This window comes from Dipteris shenzhenensis, chromosome 5 (genome assembly GCF_047967505.1).
Source record: "Dipteris shenzhenensis isolate YYH24624 ecotype China chromosome 5, Dip_SZ_1.0, whole genome shotgun sequence".
In the NCBI taxonomy this organism is placed as follows: domain Eukaryota; kingdom Viridiplantae; phylum Streptophyta; class Polypodiopsida; order Gleicheniales; family Dipteridaceae; genus Dipteris; species Dipteris shenzhenensis.
Genome location: NC_141600.1, coordinates 51,418,271 through 51,445,958, shown reverse-complemented (window position 1 = coordinate 51,445,958; position 27,688 = coordinate 51,418,271). Strand labels below are relative to the sequence as shown.

Here is a 27,688-nt window from a genome sequence, read left to right as displayed (position 1 = left end):
GATTAATTGGCAAGAGTGCTCTAGCTGTTGACCAAGGTCAAACACATGGACCACCATTATTCTATAGTGCCGAGCATCCTTGCAAGGCTAGCAGAGCCGTAGGTCACAAACTGGGCAGACTATTTTTGCACTCAGATGAGGGAGGACCTCAGAAGACGAACGGATCCCATGGGCCTGTACTTTGAAGAGCATACAAGATGATATCGACTGGATGCAGACCTACTATGGTCCGGCTTTGGTAGTTCAAACTCAAGGGCATGTAGCTGCCTATCGCCCCACGACCTACCACCCCCTCGGCATTATCATTTTGTTCAATAGGGTGCTACAAGCTCTCCAAGACTCACACGAGTCCTTGGTGAGCAATTTTGAAACAATTCATGTAGCATGCCTCGAAGTTGTCACCAAGGAGGATGGTGGAAGCCATCTTCATCTTTAATGCTACCACCCCCCTTCCCCTCCCCTCCCTCGACAGATATTCCCAACCCAGATCCCACACACCCCACAAATCTCACCCACCTCCCTCATCAACCCGCCAATCCCATTCCGCCTCCCCTTCCCTGCACAAACTAGCATGAAAACTCCTCTAACGCCTCCAAAACTAGCACCACACAGCATGGGACCTCCCCGTCCATATCCTCAAATACTCATGTCGACCTCCCAGACGAAGCTCTCAATACATTGCTCTGGTCGTCGGCAATTCTAGTCCACACTCCGATCGACCTTGCGAGACCACAGGCAATGTAGAGGACCCCATGCCAAATGTAGATGATGATGTTCCTCTAGCGCCCCCCTCCTCCCAGCTAGACAATGTACAATGGCCCCAATTGGCAAGGATAACACAAGAGCCATTTGGATCGCATATATGGATAACACAAGCCATTTGAAGACAAGGAGAAGGTTGAGAGAATCAACATATGCCTTGGTGCCAAATGGGCTAAGAAATTGTAGCAAAAGAGAGAGAGTGATACAAAGAATAGGGTTGGTCCTCCCTTCAAAAGGTGGCATGTATAAAAGGCTAAGTGGTTGACATTGGTCTTAATTGTTGTAAGCAACCTTTTAGAAATACAAGCTCTCTTCTTGCTCATGTGTTGAGATTGAGGTTTTCTTGCTCTCCTTGTTTGCCTTTGGTGTTTGCCACGATCCCCCTTCACCTTCTTCTCCTTCTCCATCCCCTTCCCTCTCTCTTTTTGACCCCCTTCTTCTCGATGGAAACCCCATTGCAATGATTCAGTAGGCACTCAAGTGACACAAGTGAAGTCTTTACTACGTAATGCTCCCACAAGGAGTAGCACGGGAGTGAGCAGCTCCGTCGTCACACTTCCAGCATCCCCACGACACGAGTGTTTTCGCTAGACAACACAACATTTTGTGAGTTTTGTTTTTGTGAGTTTTGTGAGTTTTTCAATAAAAGCCAACCACAAAGGACATAGCTAGTGGCTAGCTATATTTGGCATGCAATCCCAAAACCAATATATACTTTGATGCAATCGTCACTCAAACTTCAAACATGGGAATTTCAAATGAACAATTACAAGCATAATGTTTCTTCCAAGCAAGCTTTTTATTGCCGTTGTGACAACCATGTATCCCAAAGTAGATTGCATAAGAACACTTGAAATTGATGTGATAGAAAACAAAATCCCAAAGGTATGCACCATAAACCATATATGCGATAACTTACCATTTAGAGATGGTAGGACTAGTAGTGTATTTTAACCTATTTGGGAATTGTAGGTGCTCATTGCGCTACAATTGCTAGTTCTCATAGTAGTAAGTTGGTGCAGGTCTTTAGAGCTTTGTTGGTGCTAGTTTTTGTGGGTGTCTGAGGCATCATTAGCATAGGGTGAGAGGAAAGGAAAGCAACATCAAGGGGAAGAGACCAACCATCGAAGGAGTTGAGGGGGAGTAGTCGAGAAAAAGGAGGACAAGGGAGGAGAGGCCATGGAAGAAATCAAAAGGAATGGAGGAGAACTGCTGGCCATCGAGGTAAGATGTTGGCCATCGAGGTAAGATGTTTGGAGGAAGAGAGGTATGAGAGAGAATGAAGAGGACTTGAGAAGTAGTTGCCTTGATTGACATGGCCATGGGGTACCATCTAGGCTCAACAATAGGATTTGATGGACATGTGCCCATCCAATGGCCCTCAACCCGTCCTAGGAGGGATACAAAAGAGCAAATTGTCAAGAGAATAGTTGATTCAAAGTTACCTATCTTGAGAGAGATGATGACAAACATGAAAGTGTCAATAAAAGAGTGAATGCCCATCCAAAACTAAGTCATTTTCATGTTTTTGGGATTGGGCCTTAGCCCTTGGCTCTTGAGTCTTGAGTCTTGACTCGAGAATCAAGTTATAGTTGTTGCCACTTGACCATGTTCCATGACTCATGAGTGATGTGAGTAGTCAAGAGGCTTGCTATTGTTTTTCAAGTTTCCCTCCTATGCCTAGAGTAGCTTCCCGAATTGCAAATCCTTACCCCCAACCTCTAGATTCTTGAATCTCTTCCTTTAGTCCTGAGTCCTTGGTCCCCTCCTTTCCTCTTGAGTCCTCTTTCTCCTATGATCTCTCTTTGGCTTCTTTCAATGGCTCTCTGGGATGCGTCAATTTTACGAGCAGAAACCTATGCGCAAGTTTATCCGAGCGTGTTTTTCAAGAGATTTAAAAAATTATATTTCTTTAGGAAACATGGTTTTGACACTTTTCTTTTCACTAGAACGGGATCCCTTTGATACAGAATTGTCACTCATTCAATTTTACATAACATTAACTTTCTTATTCATAAGGTCCACATTCAGATTATTTCCTTCTCTTGTGGAAAGCATAATCGTTTTGAATTTTAAGCTGTAAACAGCTCCACTAACGTCGCATTTCTTTTACACAAACATGGCAGGAAATGTTGTTCATTGATGCACTCATACAGTGGTGGGCATGGAGATATCCGAATGTCAAAGAAGAGGTAGAGCGATGAAAGTTTAGAAAGTGCACAGTGCATCTTGTAGGGTATGTGCACGTTTTGAAGAGAGGAGCACGGAGGAAGGTGTTAGGAAAAGATAGTCGAGGAAGAGAAAGACGTACGAGAGGAGGAGAAAGAGCTGGGAGGAGAAGCTTGTTGCTTTACAAGGAGGAGGAGGATGACAATAGCACAGGTTTTGAAGGGCGAGAGGCGGGACTATGCATAGAACGTGTTGTGGAGGACTTGAGGAGTGCAAAGGGGTTGGTTTGGGATGATTCACTGAGAAAGGTTCTGAAGGGCAAGTAGGCAGGAGTAAGCACCGTGGGGGTTAGCAAGGAGCTCAGAGGGATGCCCCTTCTCTACAACAGTGCCGTCTTGGAGTACAGCGATGGCATCCACACCACGTACGGTGGAGAGGCGGTGGGCAATGACCACCACGGTACGGCGCTGCATGAGGCGTTCGAGGGCCTCTTGCACTGCCACCTCTGCCTCGGCATCGAGCGCACTGGTGGCCTCATCAAGGAGGAGGATGGCAGGGTTCTTGAGCACGGCACGGGCGATGGCCACACGCTGTTTCTGCCCTCCAGAGAGCTGGGCACCTCTCTCGCCCACCTGGCTGTGATAGCCCTGAGGCAAGGCAGAGATGAATTCATGGGCATTGGCGGCTCTGGCAGCAGCCTCAACCTCAGCGTCGGTAGCATGCACGTTTCCATACAGGATGTTATCATAGATGGACGTTGAGAAGAGTGCGGGCTCTTGCTGCACCAGCCCAATGTGCCCCCTGAGCGACTTGAGGTTGTAGCATCTTATATCCATCCCATCAATCATCACCTTGCCAGAATGAGGGTCGTAAAACCTCTCAATCAGAGCTATGATTGTACTCTTACCACAACCGCTAGGTCCAACCAAGGCTAAGCTGGCGCCTGCCTCAACTTTCAAGCTGAAGTCAGTCAGTATGGGCACATGGGGTCTCTCAGGATAGCTGAAGTTCACCTTCTTCAGCTCAATTGCCCCCTTGACCTCATTCAAACTTGGAAGATTCTCGTCATCTGCTTCTATCTCCGTCTCCCTGTCCAATATGTGGAAGACAGACCTTAGGGCCTGCCCTCCCTTCACCAAGTCTGGAACCAGTGCTATTGCTTCTCCCACCACGATGGCTGCCATCAAGAGCACAAAAAATACTTTCACCATGTCTGACCCACTCTCTTGATTCTGCCTTACAAGCAGTGACCCATACCACAATGCCACCGCAAAGGTCCCAAATTTGATCATCTGTGCAAATCCATAGGATATCCCTGAGACCTGCCCCCTCTTAAAGCTCTGCCTTTTACTTTCCTCTAGCTCTCCTTCCAATAGGGTAAGGATGTTCTGTTCGGCACAGAATGCTGCAACTGTTCGTATGTTTCCCACAGCTTCTCCTGCTATCATGCTTGCCTTGCGATGTGCACGCTCTAGATCGCCAGAATATCCTTGGAGAAACAATTTCTGCCAGATTGAAGAGCCAAACATAAGCCAGTGGAAATGGATATATCATGATGCTTGAAACATAATAATTAATGGTGTTCTATTAAGCTGGCGAGAATGAAGGAGATACCTCAGCGACAGCTGCAATAAAAGCAAGAGGGGTTACAGAAAGGGTAACAAGGCTCATTTTCCAGGACAACTTAAATGATATGATGCAGGCCACGGTCATGATTGTGAGATTGTGCAAAACCAAAGAGATTCTCCCCCCAATTGCGGCTCGAATCGTTGTCCCATCCGAAGCTAAACGTGCACTTAATTCACTGCTGTTGTTCTCCTCTTTGTCAAACCATGAAACTTCATTTCTTAGAATAGCTGGCAAGTCAGTTGCAGTAATTGCACCATTAGTATTCCATACATTGGTTATCAGAGCTGTGGTGGGGAAAATAAACTGAGGCTGAGAGGGACAGCGAAGTATAAGCTACAAGAACAAACTCCATATGTCTTACCTGACAGCATTTTTTCCCGAACACGTTTTGTTAAATTCTCGCTCACATAGCCCCAAAAATATTCCTGAATGATATATCCGATCATTCCCACTGCGGCAACTACTGCTAAATATACTGCATACAAACGGACTTGTCTTCTAACATAATGATGGTCGGGGTTGTAGAAAAGGCCTGGCACAGATGATAGTAACAGTGAAGTAAATGGATTTACAACTCCTGTCAAGATACATCCAAATGAACCCAAGAGAGCCTGACGCCATTCCGGTGCATTAAGTTTGAGAAGCCTCCAAAAGTTTGCAGTGTCTGATGCTTCTTCCTCCATGTAATCCCTTCCTTCGTCCAACTTGACTGACATGCTCTGATATTCAGAATTGAAGGACAATCTTCCAAAAGCCGGAGAAGTATATGGTGAGGCCCTTATTTTTCTGCATGCACCCAGTTGCAAAATTTCACCCAAAAGACAGCACCCTTGGCAGCTCTTATCATGGAATACGGATTAATGTTCTTCGAAAAGACTCAATTGAAGATCCTCTACTTGATCCTATAGTTTGCACTGGAAAGACTCTGTTTATGATTTGTAAAAGGGCACCATATATGCTGGGTATCATGCAACATATGATCATTATGTCAATTGAACAAAGCAGACCAGGATACAGATTAAGAAGTGGCAGTTGTTGGAGTCCTGAGCTTAGCCGTTCAGGATGTGTAGGTAACCTCGTATGTGAAGGGTTCAAAATCCACAGGATCTGTTAGCTAGAAACGTCCTCAAGTCATTGCCAGTGAAATTATTGTTGAGGCATTACTACAAAGAGAGAGAAACTCTGCTGTCTTTTGGACCTTCAATTACTACTGGTCTGAAAATTGTTCCCAATCCCAAAGCTCTGGTTTGTTGAACTAATCTCAATATTTTTCCTTCAATTAGTCACCCCTATGCTTCCAAAGATACCTGAAATAGACATCTCACCAAGCAAATGGAGATCTAATCCAGTAGGACTGAACAGAGAACAGAGGGTGTTACAAAAATTGATCAGATATTGCAAGACTGTTTTCACACTGGACGTGTACGGTGTAGGGGACATGCAAGGGTGTCTTGAGGGGTGGGGCGAGTGCTGATCTGAGATAGGCATCTGCATTCCTTAGGTATGTCTAGGGTGCATGCGTTTTGAGGGATCCGTTGTCCAAATATTACTCCTCTCCTCATCTTCCATCCTCCACCCCGTTTGTGAAACAAGCTTTCCAGTCTCCTTTTGATGAGACTCTGCTCTCATTTTCTTTTTAGTTATTTGACTTAGTGGAGAGCAAATCTTATACAAATTATGTACAGAAGACATTGGACAATACGTTTTCTTCTCCTATATTAGTCTTAAACAAAATGCTTCCCAATGCCTTCCATTTGGCACTTCCTACTATCACCAGCCAAAACAGAAGAATCTGGATGCATGGGATTCATTACCTTAAACCAGCGCTTGTGATTTGACATGTATTTTGAGGCACTGCTATCTGCATACCAATCATCACTGTGCTCTGATGTTGTATGGGCGGAGCAGTGTCCTATCACCAGAAATAACTCTTTTGACAAAATTCGACAACTCCTTGGAATAGACCATTGGTTAGCTCAATCTGTCAAGGTTCTCAAGGGAGCTAGACATCCATCGGTTATCTCAATTTGTGAAGGGTGTTGAAATGTGCCTGCAGGCAGAGTTGTATTATAAATCACTCACATGTTTCAGTGTCCTATGAGATCCCCCTTGCCTTTGTTCCCACATGGAGTGCAAGGTGTAGATAAAGTCCATAATTGTCCATTACCATTCCCCAAGTAAGCACTTTGAGATCTTTGAAGGAAGCATCGACATTCCTATCAACAGTCCTGGGGGTCAGGCGCAGCAAGAATCGATCCCTCCCAGTCCGCACATTTAATTTTCTCAGTAGGCAGCTAAAGTAAGACTGGATCTAGCATTTGGTCATATTCTTCACAAAGAAACTCGATGGTTCATCTGGCAAAAAATGCAAGATTCCTCACTTATTGGCTGTGATCATCAGTAAGGAGATACAAGAAAAAGAAACGACCCTGTCCCGGTCGCCAATACCTATTGAGGATCTGGATATCCCCTTATCACCAGCATGGAAGACATCACTACCTTCTCCTACTATCACATTGGCAAATGCGGATACCTCGGAAGAAATGCTTATTATGGAGATAGGAAATGAGGAATTGCCCCCCGAGATGCTATAGCTTGGCGTACAGTTGCAACCAATATATCTCCATCAATAGCAACAGCAAGAGCCTGAGGCTACATCGGCACCAGCACCACCCATCAACATCATGCCAGTCAATGAGCCACAAGGAGATCTAGTGCTAGATAAGGAATACGACTACTGTACCGAAGTGGCTGACCATTGGAGCAACCCCCAACAAGTACTACAGAATCGTGAGGATGGCTACATGGGCACCAATTGTATAAACAATTTCACCAATTCTCATCACCGTCTGTCATACTCCATCATCAAGCCAACCAAATGCTTCAAATGTTAGAACTATTTACTAGCTTGTCTAAGGACGAGCATGCCCGAGAATTGAAAAGACAAACCGTAGCGGACATCTGAGACCAATTCTATGAAATCGTCACAGAGGTTACGGTACTTCGGGTCCAAATAGATGAGAGAGGTTGAAGGAGCGTGCGTGAACCAAGCTCTCCAAGCTCAACAGAAGGCAGTGCGGGATGTGACTTCCAACCTCCACCAGAGCCAAATACAGCTGACAGTAGCAGTACAAGCTACGGCAATTCTACAGATCTCCTCTGACCACTTGACCTCAGCACATGCTCAGCGGGCTAACACATCTCTAACTCCCCTAACATACATACATCAACACCTGGACTTGCGAAAGAGGTGTCTGGTCCACCTCTCGACAATTATGCATGCAACTACGCTCCGGCCAACGTCTTCGACACCACCCTATACCCCAAATTCCCCCCCTTGAAATTCATCCAAACAGTTACACTCATCCAAGTCACAACATGGCAGTGTAGTAGGGACCGTCATGTTATAATTGTGCCTAGGATTGTCCCCCTTGAGTGCGGGAATGTGCCGGTGCAGACGGATCGTCAATCGGAGGTCACGGCTGAAAGTTACGAGCAAATTAGTGTGAAAAGGAGCCTACACGAGGGCACGAATGGGGTACCCCACACGGGTACGGCTGCTCCTCCCCGGCCCTTGCTGCCCCCCCTCTCCCTCAGACCCTCCTTGTCCCCCAACCCCTCTCCTCCCTCTCCCTCTCCCTCAGCCCCATCCTCAGCCCCTTCCCTCTCAGCCCGCCTCTCCTCTCCCCCCCGCTGCCCTCGCTCCTCACCCGCCCTCTCCTACTGCCCCTCCTTCTCCACTCGCCCTCTCCCACTGCCCCCCCTCCTCCCCCGCCCTCTCCCGCTACTAGTCCCTCTCAGCCCATCCCCCCTCTTCCGTCCTCTCAACCTGCCCCCCTCCCCACTCTCTCCCCCACCCCCTCCCCCCCGCTCCCTACGCCCCTCCCTACGCTCTTCCCTTCGCCCCCCCTCTCCCGCTCCCTACACCCCTCCTTCGTCCCTCCTCCCTGCACCCCGCTTACGCCCCTTCCTACTCCGCCTCCCTTCCTGCCCCTCCCTGCCTCCTCTTTTGCCCCTCAACCCCCTCCTTTCGCCCCTCTCTCAGCGGCCTATTCACCTTGATTGGCGATGGATTTCCATTTAGCCAATCCTACTCCACTTACACTGGCCGCGAAAGTAGTTACATTTTCATAAGACGAGTTGCAGCAGCTCAAGAAAGATGTAGAGATTGAAAGTTTTACCACATTGATTGCACGGATCTACGAGTCTCACCCTTCTAGATCACAAGCCAGAGACTGGATGCTTGCGATGCTACCTTCAGACCTCACCCCTCGACTCAAAGATGTTCGCTTATTAGGGCGAGGTTTCTTCCAGGTTGTTTTTGATTCACTAGGTTGCGAACACAGTGCTCAAAGCTAGGTATTTACACTTGGGACATAGAAAGTTTTTTTCGGCCCTTTTATGCTGGGCTTTGACCCTATGGAGGAGGCCAAGTAGGGGTTTTCTTTTTTCGTATGTTTTCCCGGTCTTCCGTAGGTTTACCATTGCTTGGTATTGTCACTGAGATCCCCCCCCTCCCTGGTTGGCCCTCGATAGCTGCAGAGGCGATCAGGTCTGACGAGGTTCCTAGAGTTAGGGTCCTTACATTGGACCCTAATTTATCAGATGATCATATCATGCATCAGCATTTGGATGGCTCTTTCTTTCGATACAGAGTGGAGATCGCAGGTAGACAGGACCAGTGTAGGATCTACGGGACCATTGGGCATTTCGTCAGGGAATGCCTTCAAAAGAAGAAGGGGCCCAAAAAATCTTCAGGTATAGCAACTCTCCCTAGACCTCGACAGGGGGTGGTACAATTCCAGCACCTCCTCCTTTGACCTCGACAGGGTGTTGGTACAGTTCCAGCACCTCCTCCTCGACCTCGACAGGGTGTTGGTACAGCTCCTCCATGTCAAAGCGCTCTTTCTCGACAGAGTGCTCCCTCAGTACCTCCACCTACTTCCATGGCCCCCGCTGTCCCCAGATGAGTTCCGGTTCGTGTGATCAGAAGGCCACCGTCTAGGATGCCATCCCCTCTAGAGCCTTGGATATTCCCGTTCAGGTTTCTCCTGTTGATGTTACACATCACTCGGTTTAGGGCGCTAGTGCTCCAGATGCAACCTTGGTTGTAGCTTCTCCCATTTGACTCAGTGTTAGCTTCAGCCCCTCTTCTTGGCCAAGCTCTTGATGATATCTATTCGGCTAGAGAGGCCCCTGCAGCTTTCCAAGATCTTGGCATTTCAAAGCAATCCCTTCCCTCAGCTCTCCTCTTGGACAGAGGGAAAGGGGTTATTTACACTATTGATCCGCTTCCCTCAGAAGGGATTCTTTGTACCCCTGTGACAGGTTTGGTTCATAAGAAGTCTTTTGTAGCCCTAGCAAACCTCACGGACTTGCCGGAGGAGGATTTTGTGCCTTCTACTTTTGGTGAGACAATGGTTGGGGTTCCTATTGATAGGGTGTCTTCTTCCTCAGGTGGACGAGTCCTTTCCCTTGTGTATTTTCCTCCACTTGGCTCTCTCGCTCGCTCATTGAGCAGGAGGTCTTCCCCCATTGAGGAGTTTGTTTCCGCCACTAGGTCGGGTAAGATGTTCCATGCTACTTCCTCCCATCGATGAGGATTGTTAGTTGGAACATTCAGAGACTTGGTGGCATCCCTCATTGCCGCCGTAGACATCCTATCAACAATCAGCTTCATCTAGGTGTTTCTGGTAGCTCCATTGATGTCTGTCTTATTCATTATGGAGCACAAGATGGATGGCAGAGATTGCACAAAGTCAGGTAAGTTGCTTTCATGCCACACTTTTTGGTCACCTGCTTTGAGCACCAGGGGAGACACATGCAATCAATGTTGAACTCTTTTCTCCCTCTAGTTTTTGGACACGGAGTTATCTTATCCTCTAGAGCCCAGTGGATTCTTCTTTTGATTGGGGAACGTAAAGTTGGATTCCTCAACCTGTACGACCCTAATAATAGAGGGGATCGTTTCTTGCTCTGGAGGGAGTTGCTCTCCTGGGCCCCCATTGTTGTTCGTGAGTCGTTGGAGGAGACTTCAACATGGTGGAGTTGCCTTCAGACTAAAAAGGAGTCAGAGAGGGTGGCCTCCACTTCTTGGAAAGGGTAGCTTGGGATGCATTCCTCTTCAGTTTCAATGGCAGAGATGCTTGGTTTGATGATGCCTTTCACACTCAGTCACAGTCACTCTTGTTTTCTCGGTCAAACACGAGACCGCAGATGCATATCCGTGCATGTATTGACTGTCTCTATGTTGACGATTGGGCCTTGGATAGAGGAGGTTCAGTTTGATTCGCTCCTAGGGTTTCTACTTTGGATCAATTACCGGTGGTGCTGATGTTTTCTGAGCCGCACTTGAGAGGTCGATCCGCCAATATTAGGATTCCTGATGCCCTTTATGTAGAGGAGGACCTTATAGAGGCAGCTTTGCAAATCTGGGTTTCTTACTTATAGGGTGGAATGCCTTCCTCATCTCATTTGGCACATGCCCTCTCTAATATTAGTGACTTCTAACATGTGGTTGTGAGTACCAGGAGACGTGAGATTCTTAGACGAGAGATTGGTGTTTGCCAACAGTTGGCAGCCTTGCAGAGGAAAGAGCAAAAGAGGCCACACGATGCTTGGATTCAGGAGTGCTTTGCTGCAATAAGGGCTCACCAGCAGATTTTGTTAGATCAGAGAGCAGAGTATGCCTTTCATGCACGAGAGTCCTTCTGGATCCAGATGGGACGTAGGGTCAATAAGCATTTCTTCTCTACTCATGGCCCCAAACATAGTAGAGAGAGTGTTTGTCAACTCATGACTCAGATGGAGTTTTACAGTCAGATCTGAATGCAGTCATGCGCATAGCTACAGATTTCTATGCCTCCCTTCTCTCAACAGATTCTGGTAGCGAGGACACTGATGATGCCAGGCAGGTCATATGGCAGTGTATTCCTAGGTTGGTGAAACCTGATATGAGGCTCTCTTGATGCACCTTTCACCAACCTAGAGTTTAAGTCTGCGCTTCTTACCCTTCACAAGGGGAAGTGCCAAGGTCTAGATGGACTTACACCCTCGTTTTTCCTGACCTTTTGGGATATGATTGGGGATCACACTACCTCAGCCCTGCAGGGTGTTTGGGACTCCGGTGAGATGCCTGACTCACTTACAGAGAGTCTCATACATCTAATCCCAAAAGGAGGGTGCAGAAATTTAGTGTCATAGTGGAGACCTATCACTTTATTGGGCACTTCAGGGTAGACTGGGATTTCTCGGAGGGTACCCTTCTTCATTTTGGGTTTTCAGATGCATAGATCAGAGAGGTTTCAGCTTTGTACAGATCAGCCCACAGCTGACTACTTATAGCAGGGGTTAGGGGAGATAGATTTCAGATTTGCAGATCAGTCCGTCAGGGATGACCTCTTGTTCCCTTTCTTTTTCTTTTTGTGGCTGAGGCTATGAGCATTTTTCTCGGAACTCAAGCTGACATTTTTGGGCTCAGATCACCGCTCAGACATGAAGAGGACTTCATTGATTACGAGGTAGCAGATGGCACTACTATTTTCTTGGAGGCCTCCCCTCAGACCCTCACCTCTTTCAGGACAGCCTTGGACTTGTTTGTATGGCAGCAGGTGCTCACATTAATTGGAACAAATCCAATGGCTTTTGGATCAGTGATGATGACACTCCAAATTGGGGGGCTGATCTGGGCTTCACTTGGACCCAAAGGGGTGTGTCAGTCAGGTACTTCGGGTGCCAAGTCGGTTTTCCCAGCAGTTTTCTCCGGTGTTGAGTATCAGGAGATAACTTCTTTTCTGAGTTCAGCCAGATTAGACCTTGCACCCAAGGTGGTGATTGTCAGCCAGGTTCTACTGGCCACAGCTTGGTATGTTTACTCCTGTTGGTGTAGCTCCAGGGATTGCATCACTCAGCTCATAGGGCCTATAAGGAATTTTTTATGGAGTGGGCTAGATGGCACAGCAGACATTATTGCCAGGATGGCTTCGGAGACCTTAATCCTTCCCACGCAGGAGGGGGGTCTCAACATCATAGACCCAGATTTGCAATGCAAGGCCTTGCTTTGCAAATTTGTGGTTAGAGGCCTTTTGCCTAGGGAGGAGCCTTGAAGAAATTTCTTCATTCGGGGCATTCAGATTTGCAGACCCCCCTCAGGTGGAGATTGGATTGATAGCACTAGATGGATTTTCACCTCAGCCCGTCTCACATCTCTATCCTCCCCGCTTTTGGTTGCTATTTTGAAAGCTTGGTCAAGCTTTAGAAGTACCCTTCGGAGAGTTACTCCCTCCTCTCTCGAAGAGATTGACAGGCAACCTAGCATGTGGAATGATTGCATACTTGATGAGCATGGTAGGAAACTTGCTTTATCTCATTATATGCAGTGGTCCAAGTGGCATAAAGGCCTTGCCGCTTCTGTCGGCGGCTCTTGGAAAGCCTTCAAAAGGCTTCCAAAAGATCATCAACAACAGTTGGTGAGTCACCTCAGAAGAAGTATAGGGAGGATACTTCAGATAGTTGCAACCTTACCTCATGATTGGGTGGTTACAGATGACAGACCTGTGGCCTGCTCAGTTTGGATGGGGGCTTTCTCCAGGACTCGTATTCCTCTTTAGGTCATTGCTTTCTTAGGGGCACAAGAGGATGCCTTGGTTTTTGATGTACAGTCAGGTGGCAGGTTGTCTATTTCCTTAGATGATATTCTTTTGGGCATTTCATTTCAGTCTGTCAGGATCATAGGCTATGTGGAACAGGGGAAGGACTTTGCTTGGCATATAGATCCGAGACCCCATCTTTATATTTCGGGTTCATGGAGGTTGTGGCTCTATGGAGGAGTCCCCATAAAGTATCTTCAGTGGGACCCCTGAGAGTGGGGATGGATTGTTGCAGAGAACCAAGAGAGGAGTCTTCCTTTCTTTGGTTACACGGTTAGTAATGCCAGAAGGTCCCAGATCAGTTGTAGAGGTTGGAGACCTTCCAAATCCACTCATTGGGAGGGCTATCAAGTTTCAGCTTACTTGCAGAGATGCTCTTGGAGAAGGCTCTCGAAATCCCGAAGAAATACTTTATTTTTTTGGCTTTCTATACATGGAGGGATTGCAGTGAACAGGTGGAGGTCCGGATCTGGTGCAGATTCCACTTGTCCGAGGTGCTCAACTGTAGATGAGTCGGTGATGGGGACTGCTAGGATTCTTAGCACTTTCCCCCCCCCTCATTTCTTCATCACGTGGAGATCAGTGGCTTGGATCTCTTTATCAGGTCTTCAGATATTCTCTGAGTGGCAAGATGCTTCCTGGGCCATTTCTATTCGATAGCACCTGGTTGAGCCTTGCTCTCTAGAGGACGTGCCTATCCCCCGATATAGACTAGTGCATGCTGGTGTGGATTTTGCGTGGGAGATACTAGCTAGTATTACTGCTTGGCAGATCTGGAGGGCCAAATGCACAAAGGCCATTGATGAATCTCAGGTCCGCCCTTCTCATACCTTGGCCACTATTTGGGCTGATACCATTCACACTCTGATGGCCAGTTGGGTGAGCATGCAAGGGTCCTCCAGGGCAGCCTCTTCCAGGAGGGTTATATTCCTTACAGAATGGAGGGGTTCCCCTTTTTGCTCAGAGACTACATCAGGGTTGAGGTGGCATTTTCAGCCTCAAACTTGGTTTCTCTCCAACTCTTTTTGACTTTTTGCTTACTCTTCTAGATTATTTTTTCTCATGTCCAGCATGATGTATTTCCGCATTAAGCTTGCTCTTGCGGGTTTTTTTCATACTTAATAGAAGCCTCTTTCATGAAAAGAAAAAATCATGAGGGTACGGTAGCTCCCAGTCTCCCTAGGGTCCCCACCTTTGTATATCGGTATAATAGTGGTAGTGCTCCAAGCAAGTGGGAAGCCGTGGCACACAGTCCAGTTGAACATCTGTACTAGGACGGGGCTAGGACTTCCAGTCCGTAGGACCTCATCGTCCTGTGCTCTCTGATTAGGCAATCGTCGAAGTGCAGCCCGTACATTCTGTGTGGTGAACAAGTGGCAAGCGGTTAGCCTGGGCATAGAGGGCATATCCGATGGTGTCCGCATATGGGTATCATAGAGGGAACATGCATACATGTGCCACACATCTGGATCGGTGATGGGAATAGGTGGCTTCCCTTACGATAGAAACCCCCATCCAGTGGTCGGGTCTCCTTCTCAAAACGACCTCACAATCTCATCATCCTATGTGTGAGGAAGACCCACCTCTTACGACATGTCAATTGTTCGAAAGATCCTCCATGTCTCAGGTGGGCAAGATGCTTATGCCAAATATCAAGGTTGCTATCACTAGTGGCTATTTTTAATGTTTGTTGTATCAGTGAGGAGATACAATGACTGATGTCAGAGACCTTTGGCAACTATCTGATTGGATCCTTGCAACGAATTATGTAGGAGCTAGAATTAAACTCAACTATTACGTGCATATTAGTCAAGCAAGCTACTGAAATGAGATCTCGTTTTAAATTTGGAACATACAACACTCCATAACTTGCTTTAAATTTGGAACATAAGTTCATTTTAAATTTGTAACATACAACACTCCAAAAAATAAAATTTATCACATGTTGGTAATGTGAATTCCACGTCCCCAACTCCTTCGATAAACTCTTATGATGATTTTCTTCTGAATCGAGGATAAGGCTATCCACCATGCATGCCTTAGAAACATGGCCAACTTCATGAACGTTATGCATGCAAACTTTATCATTACCAAAATTGGACGATCCCATCTTCAACTCCTTTACTTCCCGTTCCAAATCCGCCAGCTTGCATCTACATTCAAACTCAAAAACCCTCTATTCCACAGTATCGACACTTTCCTTTGCGTCTAGAGGATCGATGACTAGGAAGAAATTTCAATGCTGTGTTCGCCATTAAAGCTTGATCTTTCTTTCTTGTACTTTCCATCAGTGCATGCTCACTTTCGGTGTCATCATCCCCAAATCAATTCGCATGGTTTCTTCTTCGTAAAGAGCATTCGCATGTCAGGTAGGCTCTTGCCTCTCCACACTCATCGTCGAACCACCAAGGGTTTTGGGGCATCTTCCCATCTTGGATCTGCATGGGTTGGCTTGTGGGAAATGACATTGTAGCAGTGTCTTGTACCACAGAGACAAGGGTGTTGGAGGTGCTGCTGAGGTCTATATCATCTCCAAGTAGAACCGGGAGCTCCTTGGCTAAGTGACCCATGTACACTGGGTCAAGGGCACGGTCAAAGTGGATCTGGATATGTGCAGACGCGGGGGGGCTCTCCCTGTGGCTGGCATAGTGGCAGAGATATGGAAGGCCAGGTATGAGTGGTCAGCTCCAATTGGGGGGGCGTATGGCAAAGTCGTGTATCCGAGAGAGAGGGCTGATTTTAAGAGAGATGAAGTGGGGTGGAGGGAGCAGGATGAATGTAAGAGAGAGGTGAGGAGAATTGGAGAGAGACAGATGAATGTAAGAGAGAGTGTGGAGGGATGCAGAGGAACGATTTACGAAAAGGGGAGGTGGGTGGAGAGAGAGGGTGGAATGTAAGAGAGAGGTGATAGGGTGGAGAGAGAGAGTTGTTGAGAGTTGTGGTGCCATGAGCACTTGTAGAGAAAAGGTATGAGTAAAGGGCAAGCTGCCACATGGCATGGAGGAGATATCCCACATGTGAGCAAGCAAATGGATGTAAGTACCCTCACCTATAAAAGGGAGGTTCATTTGAAGTAATATCAATCAAGCACTTTGCACTACCTCAAGATTCTCTTTATGAGTCCAAGCTAATCTATCTTGGAACCTAATTGACTTGAGGTACATGTCATGAGCACTCTCTTCATCATGTCTCCACATAGGTTCCATCCACCTTAGAGTGCTCCATAGATCCTGAGGCACGCATGTTTTGTCATGGTATCAGAGCATAGGTTTAGCTCTCCTAGTTTAGCTCATTAGTAGTTCACTAGGATTGCTCCCATTCCTAGATTAGTTGTAGGCATGCCTTAGGAGCTCATGTTTTTCTCCTAGGTTAGTTTTAGTTTTAGATTGAAAACAAATTTCCGTCTCTTGAGAGAGAAATTTTCCGTCCATCCATTTCATGAGAGTGTTTCTTGTGAGAAAGAGGAAGGTCTCGACTCTCCATTGAGAGAGAGAGAAGGGCAATTGGTTCTTTGAGGGAGAGGGAAAGCACCATAGTGTAGTGCAGCTAGCGACGCCACGAGCTGCATGAGCAGCAAATCTGAAGCAGCATCTACGACTCCATAGGCTCCAATCTTTGCCTCAGCCTTCATACGGCGCTCACGGCTGACTACAAAAGCCTCTCCATCAGCCTACGGCCTCCAAGCTCCAGTAACAAAAGTCACAGCAGCCGCTGGAGCACCCAACGAATTGTTTCACAACGTTGCAACTCCTTAATTCGCTTCCATGCACCTTTTTCTCTTTTGCTCCTCCGTGCAAAGCAGCGCTAGACAGCCACAAACGATTGGTACATCAGCACAATAGACAGCAGTGCCGCTTTTACAATGGTGGCCAACACCGAGTATACCAGCCAGCTTCTACAACTTCAGCTCGATCAGACTTTGCTCCACGGGTCGTTTCCCATGAGTGCGTCCTTCAGTTAGCCGACTACCCCGACAAAGTGAGACAAGCATCAAATCAACCTGTAACAAGCAAGCTTCCTATCTACAACGATGAGCAACTAAAGGAGCAGCGCACAGCCTGAGACGACTGACCTCAAGAAAGAAGCTTTTCTAGATCTTTTACAATCTAGGCAGGTGCACTATACTGCTGTTCAGTATAGCGAGGCTGTTCCACGGCAAGCCACGGATGGTTGCGCATGCTAAGCAAGTTCCAAATACATTCTTCATCTTCATCACAATGCCACAGCCGTCTCGTTGCCATTGCCTTTACAATTTGCCGCCAAGTCTGCATGACCATGACCGTCCCGCCGCTGCGATGTCTCCTCGCCATCGCCATCGCTCTGTACAAAAGAGCTCTCTACATTTCTCTCTCTAAGCTCTTCTCTGACACGTGGCAGATAAGACTCAATCATGGTTTGGTTAACTTAACCCACCATTGTTAGAGTTAGGGTTGGTTAACTGCCACATAAGCATGCACAGTCAATAGTGCCACCTAAGCACAGTCCCTTTGTAAGCACAGTTTGAATTTTGCATGTGAATCCCTGTGCCACATCATCAAAGGCCCTCTTCTTGATCAAAACTTCGACAAGCCATAACTTCCAATCCAGGAAGAATTTGGACATGCTCCAAAAAGAGAAAGTGATCGTCTTTTCGAGCTCTACGCGCCTGTCAGATAAAAATCATTGTTAGCAATTAGAAACTGCCAAAATTGAAAGAAATCAATTGGTAAGACCTTTGCAACAAATGACAAATCAAAGCATGAATGCACACATCATTGTCATAAGCATGCCAAAAGCACAAGTGCATGAGATGACCATAGCACAGAGCATGGCATCCACACATAAAGCATCAAGGCACATGGAAGAACAAAGCATCATGCATGAAGCTACACAAGGAAGAAGATTGCAGATTGAAGAACCAGCAGGTCAACTACACACCATCGTCATCAAGCCATGAGCCAAAAGGTGACATCAATGGAATGTACTTAGAAACAAAAACCTTGCCTATATTTTGTAAATCAAACCTGACCACCTGAGAGTAGCTATGAAAGCACCCAGGGGAGGTATTGACATGTAAAGGCCACACTTGACCACCTTAAGTAGCAATGCAAGCACTAAGGAGAGGTGATGGAATGTAACTCACATCTGACCACCTTGCAGTAGCCAAAGGATCATGGCACCAAGGGGAGGTATTGAGAGTTGTGGTGCCATGAGCACTTATAGAGCAAAGGTATGAGTAAAGGGCAAGCTGCCACATGGCATGGAGGAGATATCCCACATGTGAGCAAGCAAATGGATGTAAGTACCCTCACCTATAAAAGGGAGGTTCATTTGAAGTAATATCAATCAAGCACTTTGCACTACCTCAAGATTCTCTTTATGAGTCCAAGCTAATCTATCTTGGAACCTAATTGACTTGAGGTACATGTCATGAGCACTCTCTTCATCATGTCTCCACATAGGTTCCATCCACCTTAGAGTGCTCCATAGATCCTGAGACACGCATGTTTTGTCAAGAGTGCATGTAAGAGAGGTAAGGAATACTGCACTTAGGTTCACTTTGTGCATCACCATCGAAACTAGGTGACCCCAAGCCACCTCTTGCATCCACCACCCAACCTAGAGGACACCGAACCTCCTTGCACACCCACCACTGAACCTAGGTGACACCAAGCCTCCTTGTACACCCACCGCCAAACCTAGCTGGCACCAAACCTCCTTGTGCATCTCCACCGGACCTAAGGGAACACCAAGCTAACATGTCCATGTGACACTACAAACATACCTGGACATGAAATGACCATGTGGATCATGTGTGCTGTCCACCAAGCTTAAAGGTGACCAAGGTGTTCCATGTCCGCAAGCATGAAGGGGTGAAGGAGTTATATCGTCTCCTGGGTGCACCCAGAGTGACTGAGTCATGATATGTCTTGAAGCACAATGCATGACCAAGTTATTCTGGGTCCTGGGCAACGAGTGTTCCTGTCATGTTCTTGAAGCATCATTGTATTAAGTCATGCTGTGTCCTAGGACAGCGGCAAGCTTTGGGACAGGCTGGTTTTAGGAGACAACATTCACTCTCGATCATATCTCCACTATGTGGAAATGCATGCACACCAAGCCATGCAAACCCCACTCTCGTCTAGTCGTATGGATAACTCCAGCGCCACCCTTGGTAGCCGCCCTTTAGGCAAGGCCCTCGATAGGTGACCGCTTGGAAAATGGCATCGATCTCAAGCCGTGTCACGACAAACTTTGCTTGTATGATCTAGTGGGGGATGGAGGGCTTGCTGTGAATCATCCTGGATCCCATAGTTACCTACAGCCTCTTGAAGCGTTGCCACTCAGTGAGAGTCAGGTTACGCTCCCAGAAAGGTGCTCTGCACATGGATGTCGGCCTCACTAACATGTCAATAGCCACTGCAGATCCTGAAAATGTGCTTGAAAGCACTGCCATTCCAGTCGGGCTAGAGCTCCCCGCCCTTGTGTAAGATGTGCCCCAATTGCATGGGTCATCGTGAAGACTGGCCCAACAAAAAAAGTCCCGAAGTAGGTGAAGGACTGTACAATCTCCACTGGCTCTCCTTAGTAGATGAAGTTGTGTCGATGAAGTGCTTCACTGGGTCTATGGTTAGTCCCTCAGTCGAGACAATGTGGGCGACAAGAACCTCTCACAGTGCTAGGAAGAAGCATTTTTCTGGATTTAAGCACAACTGGGCTTCTCTGCACTTGTCCAAAACCCATCTCAAGTTATGTATGTGATCAGTTTGTACAGCAGGGTCGAGGTGAGAGGCATTCTTACCATTGCAAGCAGAGAAATCATCCTAAAACACCTCCAGAAATTTCCCAATATTCTCATGGAAAATTTTGGTGACAAGGCGTTGAAATGTTGCCGGTGCATTGCACACACACCACTGTATCTTTGACAAGGAGCTTGACCGGCGAATGAAGCATGTGTGCCACCTATCAGTCTGACAGCCAAAAGTGGACTGCTTGAAATGAAGACCCTTAACGAATGGCCATGTGCTTGGGTGATAATAAGTGACCATGTCCTCCCCGTGACCATGTCCTCCATGTGACTATGTCGTCCATGTGACCATGTCCTCCATGTGACTATGTCATCCATGTGACCATGTCCTCCCTGTGACAATGTGATCCTCATGACCATGCCCTCCATGTGACTATGACATCCATGTGACCATGTCATCCTCGTGACCATGTCCATTGTCTGACTAGGACAATTAGGTGAGAATAAGTGACCATGTCCTCCCCGTGACCATGTCGTCCATGTGACTATGTTGTCCATGTGACCATGTCCTCCATGTGACTATGTCATCCATGTGACCATGTCCTCCCTGTGATGATGTCATCCTCGTGACCATGCCTCCATGTGATTGACATCCATGTGACCATGTCCTCCCTGTGATGATGTCATCCTCGTGACCATGCCTCCATGTGATTGACATCCATGTGACCATGTCATCCTCGTGACCATGTCCATCGCCTGACTGGGACAATTAGGTGATCGTGTCCGCACCATGTCATCCTCGTAACCATGTCCTCTATGTGACTATGTCATCATCCTCCCAATGACCATGCCATTCGCGTGACCATGTCCATTGCCCGACCGAGACAACCAGATGATTGTGTACGCCGGTTCACTAGATGGTCTTGGATGATCTCTGTATCCTACAATAAGGCCTCATGCCCATGAGGAGCCATGTTAGAGATTGGATCAAGGCGAGTTTGGCTTAGAAGAGAGACCACATGCAAGAGGTCACCATACATGGGAGAGGTGTCTTTCTTCTCTAGCTGAGTTTCACTGATACTACCCAAGCCCTCATGGTGCAGGTCATATTTTCCTCCGCTTGCATTTTGCTTTCTTCATACCCTAGTACAATAATCGATGACATGGAGATAACACACCAGCATGAGTCACAAACCCGTTGGGTTGAGCCATCCAAGGATAGCAACGGGAGTAGATCCGAAGCCCATGCATACTCCAAAAAAGATAACTACGGCTGTAATCCAGACGAAGTTGAAACATAGGAGGACAAAGACGCCCAAGCCCTTGCAATGATGATAGGGACGATTGCAGATTCCATCATTCTGCACATTCAAAATGCTTATACGTTTGGTGAGGCATGGACAGTATGAAAGATTTGTACAAGATAAATAACAAATCTAGGATCCTATCCCTCCAGAATTAGTTGTTTAGCATGCACATGGAGGAAGGGGATCACGTACATGACCATGTTACGAAGGTGCAGGTGGTGAAAGATCAGCTCGCGTTCGGCTATAAGTGGACTCTATTCAGCTAGTATTGCTGGTTCTTGGGATGTTTCCAAGGAGTTTCAAGAGCTTTGTTACTACCATGAGCAGCGGCTGGAGAGAGGACCAGGTCTCTGACTTTCAAGGAACTTGGCCCCTTGTCTCTATAAGAAGAAGCTTGGGAGAGGCTGTACAAAAACAACAATGAAAAAGCATTTCTGGCAAAAGAAAAGGGTAAGCCCAAAGAATCCAAGAGCAGCAAGGCAGATGGCACAAAGCAAAAACAGAAATAGAAGTGTTTCTACTGTGAGAAAGCTGGCCACTTCGCAAAAGATTGTAGGAAGAAGGCAGACTAGAAGAGCAAGAGCGAGGCCAAGCCCAAGAAAGAAACCAATCTAAACAGACGATGTGACAAAAGGGGAGCTATTCGTGGTCATTGAGCATTGCTCAGCACATGTGATGATTAAAAGCAAACAAGTTGGTATGCTGACAGTGGGGTGTCACGACACATGTCGAACATGAACATTGGTTCAAAGCCATGGAGCCGATACATGTACACTCAAAAGGAGATGGTAGGAGATAATCGAACATCTTTTGTGAAGGGTATAGGGAGTATTCCTTTCATCATCGACTCCGAAGATGAGAAGGTAATCACTGATGAACTCTATGTTGCTGATTTTTGTAAGAATTTTCTTTCTATGAGTCAGATGACAAGAACAAGATGAAGGTAGAGTTCGACGACCAAAAAGTCCTAGTTAGATCAAAGGATACCAGAGAAATGTGGCTCGAGGAGTCAAAGAAGAGGGCCTGTACTAGATTGATGCATTGGTGGTTCATGGTGACAAAGGTAGCTCCAGGGTCACATGTGAGATTTGGTCTCATTGGAGATAAAGAAGGGGAAGATGGTGGATGGACTTCCATCGATAGTAGACATGGAAGGAGCATGCAAGGCTTTCTTGGAGGGCAAACGGCACATGGAACCATTCCGGAAGGAGGCCACATCGAGGGCCAGAAAGAAAGAAAGAAAAAAAGAAAGTTTATTAAAGTTTTCGGAAGACCGATGGGTCTATGAGACTGTGAAAAACCTAGTACAAACAAGCTGTGGTGGTGGAGCTACTAAACGAGCATCCACACCAATGCAAATTCAAAATCTGCAGAATGTCAGTACTAAATCCTAAATACAACATAGTCATGTCATGTCGGTAGTCGACTATCTCATCATCATCATCATCATCATCACCACCATCAAGACATCAGGGTGGGTGTGGCGACAGAGTGCTGTTGGCCACTTAAAGGTGCAGGAGCTGGTACACTCCGGCACATGTGGACCAATGTCAACTCATTCACTCGCAAGTTCTCACTACTTTCACTTTCATTGATGATTTCAGCTGCATGATTCACTCGCAAGTCTCAAGCTTTGGACAAACTCAAGGAGTGGAAAGCCAAGGTAGAGGAGTCAAGGAAAGTTGTAAAGACTTCCACATTGACAGGGGAGGAGAATTTACTTTAGAAGCTTTCAATGCTTTCTGTAAAAGAAACGAATCAAAAGACAGCCTGCACATCCAAGCAGAATGGGGTTTCAAAGAGGAAGAAACATGTAATTGTGGAAATGGGGTTGACCATGATGAGGGGGAGAACCTTTCCAAGGCCTATTGGGTGAAGGTGAGGCGGTTAATGCAGCCATGCATGACAAAGACAAAGGCACTTTCAGATATGGCTCCTCATGGAGCTTACTATGGTAAGAACCCTATCATTTCACACTTTAAGGTCTTCGCTTCTAATGCATTTGCTCATGTGCATGACGATGAAAGAAAGAAGCTAGATCCTAGGATTTGGAAGTGTATATTAGTCAGGTATAGAGAGGAATCGAAAGTCTGTCCTCTCTTCAACCTAGACAAGAGGCAGATCCTCACTAGTCGGGACGTTGTCTTTGTCACCAGCCTATGGATAGAGGGTCTTCCAGATTGAGTCCCAAGACACAACTCCTCCTTCCTGCCAATGGTCTGTATTCTCACCCAAGGGCAGTGTTTGGGAGAGGAGGCAGTGTCCAGCATTATTACTTTGAACATCCAGGTTGCCCGTTGCAGTTGGTGATGGGATTCCAGCAGGTCCCCCCCAATAGTCACCTTGGTTGCCATTTGGTAGGGTATCATCTTTACCTTGCGCACCATATGGGAGCGAGGGACAATGAGATCTCAGACAACTGCCAAGGAGCAGACACGTTTCTGTAAGGTTTGGTCTGTAGGTGCCTTCTACACATTCAGGGAGCAAGGCATTCATCATTGGTTGTATAGTGCCCCACCCTTTTTGTTGGCCCCTGTTTCAAAGATTCCTTTAGTGAGCTGGGTTCTTTGAAAACAGGCTGGTTCTCATTGTATTTTCTTCCACGATCAACTCCACACAGACAGCTGATTTGTATTGTTGGTTTTTCCTCAAGCACTAATAGAAAGTTCATTTTTTCTGTTTTTTTAAAGGGATCTGCTTCAGCTCTTTCAATCGTGCTAAATGCATGGAGACTGCATTATGATTGGCCATATATACTGCATTCTCTAGAGACTTCTTTGATCGTAAAGCTGTGCTCAAGAAGTTTTAAGCTATAGAACTTTGCTTTAGAAGGAATGAATCATACCCAGGAGTAGACTTAGGTGTATAGAAAGGAGTCGATATGCCAGATGTGTTTTGGATGGATGAATGTGCACCTGAAGATCCACGACTCATTTCTTGGAGTTTTACCAGTTTGTAGTATGCCCCATTTTCTCCTTTCAACATGAGTTCCTCATGTGTACCCGTTTCTACTAGCCTACCCTTTTCCACAACTATAATTGTGTCAACACGCTGAATAGTGGAGAGGCGATGTGCAACTACTACTGTGGTCCTTCCTGTCATGAACTTGTTAAGAGCATCTTGTACCAGCTTCTCTGAAGAAGAATCTAGGGCACTTGTGGCTTCATCAAGGAGGAGAACAGAAGGGCTCTTCAGCACAGCTCTTGCTATTGCAATACGTTGTTTTTGACCACCTGAAAGCTGAGTTCCTTTTTCCCCCACCTGCATATCAAGAAGTATATCTTACTGCAAAAGAATTCATGATATGTTTAAGTAGCTTTAAACTTGAAAAACCTGAGTTATGGTTATGTAGGAGAAACAGTCAATTAGAAAAAATATGACAAAAGGGTAATTTCTCTTGGATCTTTACATCACCAATTCCAGAAAATGAACAGATTTCACGGAAGCAGGTGGACCTGAGTGTTGTAGTTATCGGGAAACTTTTGTATGAACTCATGTGCATGGGAAAATTTTGCTGCGGCCTCTACCTCTTCCATGGTAGCATTTTCTTTTCCTAGAATTATGTTTCTCTTTATTGTGGTTGCAAATAATGCTGGCTCTTGACTGACCAATCCCAATTGCAACCTCAGCCATTTCAGTTGCAAGGATCTGATGTCATGTCCGTCAAGCAAAACACAGCCTTTATGTCAACAACAAATGGAAAGAGTAAGCGCTTTGAGTAAGTCCTGAATGTTAGTAACCAAAATGGTCATCTTTCAAATGTTTTGCATGGAAGGAAACTGAATTGCCATCTTATGTCATGTATCTCAGATAATAGATTAATTTTTTGTACAGTTTCCAAGATTTCTCTGTTAAATCATCTGAGAGTTTCCTACAATTGATGCTTTAATTCTCAAAATCAACCAATACAGTTCTCATACCTGCAATAGGGTCATAGAACCTTTCAATAAGTGCAATAACTGTGCTTTTGCCTGAACCACTGCTTCCCACTATAGCAACATTTTTTCCAGGGAGAATTTTCAAGGAAAACTTTTGCAAAATAGGTACATTAGGTCTTGAGGGGTAAGAAAAGTCCACTTCTTGCAACTCAATATCCCCCTGTAAGCTTGTAAGCTGATTTCCATTTAAATCCTTCTTGTCACTTTTGTTTGTGTTCTCGATCACTGAGAAAATTTTCTGAGCTGCTCCTTGTGCTTGTGCAAAAGCTGAAAAGCTCATAGCAGCTTGTGCTAGAGCACTGGAACAGTATAAGATCACAGTTTTTCAAAAACTATTAATAATTTGTTTTTCGATCACAAAAATAATACTATCTAAAATAAGCTGAGATTATCCACTTTTCAAAGTTTAAATTTTGTATGGCAAACAGACTAGCTGCACCACCATTAAAAAAAAAATCCAGCATTACAGGGCTGCTATGACCCAGTTTTAGAGAATTCAATATGGGAACTTTGTATGGCTTTTGTTCTTAATGTTTGGTCCTTGGAGCTTCTACGCTTGGCAGTGGTACATGATTAGATGACCTGTCAGTTGTGTGCACAAGACAAATAACTGCATGGACATGAATAATGCCATGTAGTTCTTCCACACCACTGGGCCCCGATCAGCAGGCACACAGCTGCAGCGTCTCCGGGATCCACAAGACATCATGCACACTGACCCGCAAGAGATATTAGACCTGACCACAGGTTTTTACAGCGATCTCTTTCAGACGGAGCGGATGACTCCAGCTGGTATTGTGGCCCGAGAGGTAGTTTGGGATCACATTCCGACAGTAGTCTCGCAAAATTTATGTAGCAAGCTGGAGGAGCCTTTCACGGATGAGGAGCTCTGGGAAGCCCTCAAGGCTCTCCCGACCTCCTGGCGAGGATGGCTTGACTCTGGCCTTCTTCCGGAACTTCTGGGAGATTATCTCCACCCCTTTCTGACTAGCATGCCATGAGATTTTCGACACGCACTCCCTCCCTCAGTCCTTGAGCAGGGGGTGGATTTGTTTGATCCCGAAAGGCGGAGATAGGTCAGACATCCGGGAGTGGAGACTGATCACTCTACTTGATACTGCTTACAAGATCCTCGTCAAGGTCTTGAGCTTGCGGTTATGGCCCCATCTTACTGACATCATCCACGACACATAGACGGGCTTTGTCCAGGAGCGCAGTATCTTGGACAACATCTTCACTTTCTGGGAGGCAGTGGATTGGTCCAAGGAGGAATCACAGCCGCCACTGGCCGTCCTTCTCTTGGATTTTCAGAAGGCCTATGACAAGATGGAGTGGTCCTTCCTAGAGGGCGCTATGCGGAGATTGGGTTTCTCAGACAGATGGGTCAGAGGAGTTTCAGCGCTTTATGCGGGGAGCTCTAGCCAGATGCTTATCGGAGGACACACGGGCGAGGCCTTCCCTCTCTCTCGCTCGGTCCGCCTGGGCTGCCCACTCACTCCCTTCCTCTTCTTGTTCATGGCGGAGGCTTGATCATAGATGGCGGGCCTCACAGGGTTGAGGCTCCCAATCTGACAAGAGGAGGAACTGCTTGACTCTGAGTTTGCATATGACACGGCCTTGTATGTTGAGGACACCACAACGAGTTTGGAGAGAGAGTCAAGGGAGCCTCGGGTGCGCGAATTAACTGGACAAAGTCAGGGAAGCCTCCAGTTTGGAGAGAGTCAGGGGAGCCTGGTTATCTACTGCGAGGCCTCGGGTGCGTGGATCAACTGGACAAAGTCTATAGGTTTCTTCATGGGCTATGAGGAGACACAGGAGATCCGTGAATGGGGGAATGGCTTTGGCTTTAGATAAATATCGCGGGGCCAGACAACGAGTTACCTTGGTTGCCAGGTTAGTATTGACATTACAGTGGAGCAGCAGATCACCCCAGTCCTTGAGAGGGTTCGGCGCAAGCTTCTCTACTGGAGCTTGGCCAAGCTCTCCCTAGTAGGGCGGGCCTTAGTAGCAAACCAGGTCTTTCTTGCTAGGGCCTGGTATATTGCCTCCTGCTGGTGCTTTCACAGAGGATGCATTGGGCAGCTCCGGCAGTTGGTTTGGAGCTTCCTTTCGGCAGGATCACACGGCACGCGGAAGACTAGAGCCCGAGTCGCTTGGGAGACGGTGATCATGCCGTTGGCACTGGGAGGCTTAGGTATCATAGATCCAGAGATGCAGAGCAGAGCCCTTCTGGGCAAGTTAGTTGTTCGCGGCCTCACCCCAGGTGCAGAGCCTTGGAAGCTCCTCTTACAGCGAGGGCTTCTCAGAAACACCCCACGCACCGGAGGACAGTGGCAGCCTTCACATAGGTGGATCTTCTCAAAGGCCCCCCTTACAGGGAAGGGTTCCCCCTTGATGAGAAGCCTTCACAGGGTCTGGCATAGACTAGCAGGGGGTCTCATTCGTGCTCCACCCAGATGCAAAGAGGAGTTTGAGCGTCAGCCCCTTATGTGGCACCCAGAGATCCGA

The 27,688-nt window shown here is 46.8% G+C and overlaps 1 protein-coding gene across 1 annotated transcript in view; it reads right to left on the bottom strand.

Annotated features, from left to right (window-relative positions):
- Positions 1–2,817: 2,817 nt before the first annotated feature.
- LOC147902165 (ABC transporter B family member 1-like) overlaps positions 2,818–27,688 on the bottom strand; it is a 69,667-nt gene continuing 44,796 nt past the window's right edge. The window contains exons 7-12 of the mRNA XM_087374444.1: positions 25,163–25,479; positions 24,698–24,921; positions 24,088–24,503; positions 4,922–5,346; positions 4,546–4,787; positions 2,818–4,436 (exon numbers count right to left, since the gene is read on the bottom strand). Coding sequence (XP_087230570.1) covers positions 3,228–4,436; positions 4,546–4,787; positions 4,922–5,346; positions 24,088–24,503; positions 24,698–24,921; positions 25,163–25,479 — 2,833 coding nt within the window. The 3' untranslated portion in view covers positions 2,818–3,227. The remainder of the gene's footprint in view (positions 4,437–4,545; positions 4,788–4,921; positions 5,347–24,087; positions 24,504–24,697; positions 24,922–25,162; positions 25,480–27,688) is intronic.